Source organism: Myotis davidii, unplaced genomic scaffold (assembly GCF_000327345.1).
Source record: "Myotis davidii unplaced genomic scaffold, ASM32734v1 scaffold362, whole genome shotgun sequence".
Taxonomy (NCBI): Eukaryota; Metazoa; Chordata; class Mammalia; order Chiroptera; family Vespertilionidae; genus Myotis; species Myotis davidii.
Genome location: NW_006297152.1, coordinates 4,830,803 through 4,836,148, shown reverse-complemented (window position 1 = coordinate 4,836,148; position 5,346 = coordinate 4,830,803). Strand labels below are relative to the sequence as shown.

Sequence of the window (5,346 nt, the reverse complement as noted above, 5' to 3'; positions counted from 1 at the left end):
ACAACCTGGGCTCTGACTGGGAATTGAACTATGACCTCCTGGTTCATAGGTCGATGCTCAACCACTGAGCCACACCAGCCAGGCATGCCAGCTTAATCTTGATACTAAATCAAGATTTTTTAAAAAGAATATAAGAGAGCAATTTCTCTCACATAGATGAAAAAAAAATCCTAAATATAATACTAGAAACTAAATTCAGTGATAGATAGAAAATAGTGGAATTAAATTGGGTTTATTCCAGGAATGCAAGGCTGGTTTAGCATTTAAAAATTAATCAATTAATTCAGCATATAAACAAATAATAACATATGGTATGTATAGTAGAAAAGCTAAGTAAACATTTCAGTAAATGCATAAAAATCATGACCAATTACAACATTCATAATTTTTTAAAAAAATCTCTTATTAAACTAGGAATACAGGCATGGGCAAAAGTAGGTTTACAGTTTTTAATATAAAAAAAAAAAGTAATACAAGAATAAATGTACCCTAGCCGGTTTGGCTCAGTGGATAGAGCATCGGCCTGCGGACTGAAGAGTCCCGAGTTTGATTCTGGTCAAGGGCCCGTACCTAGGTTACAGGCTCGATTCCTGGCCCTGGTTAGGGTGTGTGTATGAGGCAACCAATCGATGGGTGTCTCTCACACCGATGTTTCTCTCTCTCTCTCTGTCTCTCCCCTTCCCTTCCACTCTCTCTAAAAAATCAATGGAAAAATATGCTCAGGTGAGGATTAACAACAACAACAAAAATAATAATGATAATACAAAAATAAATAATAGTATAAGAATAAACTGCATTTATTCACAACTATAAACCTACTTTCCCCCAGTCCCTGTATAAAGGAATTATTTAATCTGATAAAAGGTAAATGTAAAAAATATACAACAAACATTATATTTAATGGTGAAATGTAACGTTTTCCTCTGAGATCAGGAACAAGGTAAAGATGTCTACTACCATCACTTCAATATTTTATTAAATGTCCCAATCAGTGCAAGTTAAGAAGAAAAAGAGCTAAAAGGTATTAAAAAAGGAAAATAAGAAATAAAACTGTCACTATGCACAGGTAACCTAATTTTGTAGCTGGAAAATCAAGAAGAATTTACAAACCATAGGACATAATAAGTGACTTTAGCAAACTTGTTAGAAGCAAGCATAGATGTTACATTTAGGGAGAAGGCAGGGCTACCGATGGTCAGAGGGTGGGGTGGGGCTTGGGGTTAGGGTAAGATTCTATTTCTGGACCTGGGTAATGATTACACAAGTGTGTACACTTTGTGATACAAACTATTGAACTATACCCTTGGAATTTGTGCATTTTTCCTGTATGCAAATTGTACTTCAGTAAAGGATGGCTATTAAAACAAAAGGAGAATATGGGTGAGGAGAGGGAATTCTGATAAATGAAAAAGTCATTTTAGTGTAGTAGACTATGGATGAACTATTTAAAGTCTTGCTTTAATTTGGTTGCTACCATAGACAAATGTTGGGTGGGAGGACAAAGTAATTTAACATCTTTTCAAATACATATATAAACTGGAGATGGAGACTCTTGAGTTCTGTGCCAGGACCATAACAATTTCAGCCAGAAAAGCTTTTTAAAGCTGGTATAATAACAGCCTCCTAAAAAGTCTTGCTCAAGAGTGATGAACTTCTAATTTTGAACAATGCAATTTCCAGGCACATCTGAAAAACAGAACAAAAAGCCTATCACAATATATTATCTAAATAATTGAATGAGGTAATGAACATATTAGGCAAGTAAATGTTAAGAAAAAACAACCAATAATAATAAATCTCATTTTGCTTTGAAAGAATTAGCCTTTCTCTTTTTTTTTAGAGTTGAATTTTTTTAATTGAGGTATAATCGACCTATCACATTAGTTTCAGGTATACAACATAATGATTTGCTACTTGTATATACTGTGAAATGGTCATCACAGTAAGTCTAGTTAACATCTGTCAGCATACATAGTTAAAAATTATTTATTGTGGTAAGAACTTCTAAAATAGACTCTCTTAGCAGCTTTGAAATATGCAACCCAGTATTATTAACTATAGTCACCAGGCTGTTACATGTACCCTTTCTAACAATATTTAACCATTCAGGGTCAAAACCTAAGGACATTCTGAGTTCCCACAATAAAACCATGCCATCTGTATGTAAAAGATTATTTCTGTCTCCATTCTCTACAGTGGGATGCAGTGCACATCCGGTTAGTAGAATAATACAATTTTGGGGATGTGAGGTTCCCTGAACATTTTGGGTCAGGGAGGGATTGAGCTTTACTCTTCGTGTTGAAAGGTATTTTCTTTTGTTGTCTTTGTAATAGAGTTCTAGTTTAAATTTTATGAATTATGGTAAGTGTCCTCCTTTCCTCTCCCTTTTTCAACTGGTATCACAATATCAGAGTGGCTTAAATTGCCTGTGTGGGGCTGAGTGGGAAGGAGGGACTTTACCTCATACAAGAAGAATCCTGTCTACCTGAACATAGCCACAAAAGATATCTTATCTTGTTATGCTTGGACCTGTACCAAGGATCCAGGCAGGAGCTATAAACCTAACACAAAGAATCATGTGTAGTTACTGTAACTTTGAAGATGGATATTGTAATTCTCTTCCAGTATCACATTAATTTTCACCTAATTTTAAATTCCCACTTGATAACCTAAAAACCTGGGAAGTCTGAAATAGCTCTTCCTTTATCCTCTTCTCTACTATGACCTTTAATAGCAGAAAAGGAAACAGCACTGGACAGGGAGCCAGAAAGGGCAGGTCCTCATCTTGACCTTGCCGCTTGCAAGGTTACAGAGATGACTTCATCTCTTTGAGTCTTAGTTTTCTCAACAGGGCACAGTTAATATCCCCTGCTTCAGAGTTATTGCATTTGAAAAGTGCAGAACAGAATTAAATACAGGCTAATATCATTATATTACTACTAGTCATTGCTATCTTCGGTTGCATTCTAAATATAAAAGATAAAGGATATATATAGTGGTGCCTCGGCTTGGGAAGAATACAGGGAAATGAGGTCAGAAAGACGAAGGAATGGAAAAATAAACACATTGGTAATTCTAAGAGGATAAAAAAAATAAGGGCAAAGTTGCAATCTTAAAAGGCTCATGCAACCTTTTACATTATTTTTCTAATTATATCACACACCTCAATCTTGATGTCGTAGACAGCTGTTGTTTTTATTCTGTCCTATAACCTCCCCTCCTTCTGGCATCAGAACCTCTTTCCTTGGAGAATTGCGTTCCCCAAATTCTGTGGTTTTCCTGGTGGGCTGCCGAACACCTACGACCTGTGTGCACTTGGTTAGGAATGGGATGCTCAGAGACTGGCAGGTGACCCAGGCCGGGGAAGTCAGCATCCTTTCTTGAAACTGTTTACCTACTTCCTGAGGGGGAAATCTCTTTTCTCTGGAGTTCTAAGTGGATTTTTTTTTTAATGGAGCTCTTTTGTCTGTACAATAAGCAGCTAACTTCCTTCATTTTCCCTCTCTGGCTGCACAAAGGCACTGCTGATTGGGCACCAAGATCATCTTTTGCGGCATCTGATCCCATTCCGTCCACACCTTCACATTTTCCTTCTAAGCACCACATCTGTTTCCTAGATGATGGGGTTTCCCAGCAGTTAGGAACAGATATTAAAGGGCTCTGTATTTTTTTTTTTAGAGTAACTTGATGTAAAAGAAAATGCCACACACATTCACTTAAAAAAAACAACACACCAAGCCTAGTCAACAGTGGCATCCTCCAGGTGTCTAAAATATGTATTTTGTTACCACCAAATACCTAATGAGTGTTCAAATCTCCCCGATTGCCTAAAAACTTTTTGTTTTAACCTTTGGTGTGTTTGAATCCTGAAACAATGGAGCAAAGATTGTGTGTGTGTGTGTGTGTGTGTGTGTGTGTGTGTTCCTTAAATCAATGAACACACTGACTGGTTACATTTCACCTCTCTTCAAAACAGATATTTCTTTGTCTCTATAACACATCCCCATTGAGCAACAGAATTCAGAAATTAACTTAAAATCTTGCTATGTGCTTTACAAATACCAGATGAGGTTCTGGTAATGAAACTATGGTACAGAGAAGCATAAGAGATAGCATGAAGGTACCCTTGGACACCGGAACCCAAAAGGGAGCAGGGACAAGCACTTGGCTTTGCAGCCTTTGGAGTCTCCTTACCTTTTTGGTGGCAAAAAGGACCCCACCATTTGACAATATCTAATAAAATGCTTGGTTTATAAGGCAAATGCATTAATATATCTATTAAAAATGTCTGTCGCTTCATTGACAACGAACATCCTTATCTTGGTCTTACATGCCTTCGTTTGTCTTTGTGTACAATCAAGGACCCACTATCATCCCCTCTGGGTATAAGTGAATATATTTGTTTTGCTTCCGCTCAAGCATAAAGGGATGAAAACATAGCTGCGGACAGCCCTACAACTTCCTTCTCCCAAAGAGGAGGTGCCCAGGGGTGAAGAGTTAAACTTTCAGCCACGCACAGTCTCCACCCATCTCCTTAAATAAATGAGCAAGGTAAGTGATCTATGCACTTGCTAAGCAACCTCAGCATTTTGACAAGTCCCTTGTTCCCCTCCTCTCCTCAATCAGATCCTTCTCCTTATAGTCCTCCTGAGTTAACACTGGCTGCCACCATGGTAACCTAACATTACACATTTCATTCCTTTAGATACCCAGCATCCCTTTCTATACGGGACCACTGGGTCCCTAACCAGGCATGGCTCCCCGACCTCCCTGCCCGGTGGGATCATTATTCTCACTTTCCTATTAAGATCTTGAAAAGATTTTTGATTGTTTTTTTTTTTTTTTTTAATCTGTCACCCGGAGAACCACTAGGTGCATCCACTAAGCAGAGGTTTGAAACCGCCGCCGTAGGCTGTGCGCTTTCCCGGCGCCCTGCCCTTCCCTGCCTGCTCTCGGTCAGCACCGGGGAAGTGCCCCGGTTCTGGTCTGGGACAGAACTCATGATCTTCTGGCTCAGGTTCTGTGAACTGAGTCATTCTGGCACCGAAAATATTCCGTGACTCAGCAGGCCCGCAAAGGAGGATGTCAGGTCCGGATAATTCCGAGTCTTTTAAAGGCAAGCCGGGGAACATAAACAGCCCAGTGGAAGAATTCCGCAGCGGGTGCGTACCCAGGGGAAAAATGTCATTCCATTCCCAGCCTTCTCACTTCCTTCCTTGCCCCTGTGAGACGACAGGTTACACTTTTAATTTAGAGGCAGGAAGTCGCTGCAGAAAATGCATTTTGGTGCTGCAACCCGGCCCTTATTCTCCGGGGGGCCGGTCAGCCCCCTGGACATCCCGGGCC

The 5,346-nt window shown here is 39.4% G+C and overlaps 1 protein-coding gene across 1 annotated transcript in view; it reads left to right on the top strand.

Annotated features, from left to right (window-relative positions):
* The first annotated feature begins 424 nt into the window (after positions 1-424).
* Positions 425-5,346, top strand: part of LAMC1 (laminin subunit gamma 1) — a 121,207-nt gene continuing 116,285 nt past the window's right edge. The window contains exon 1 of the mRNA XM_015569930.1: positions 425-434. Coding sequence (XP_015425416.1) covers positions 425-434 — 10 coding nt within the window. The remainder of the gene's footprint in view (positions 435-5,346) is intronic.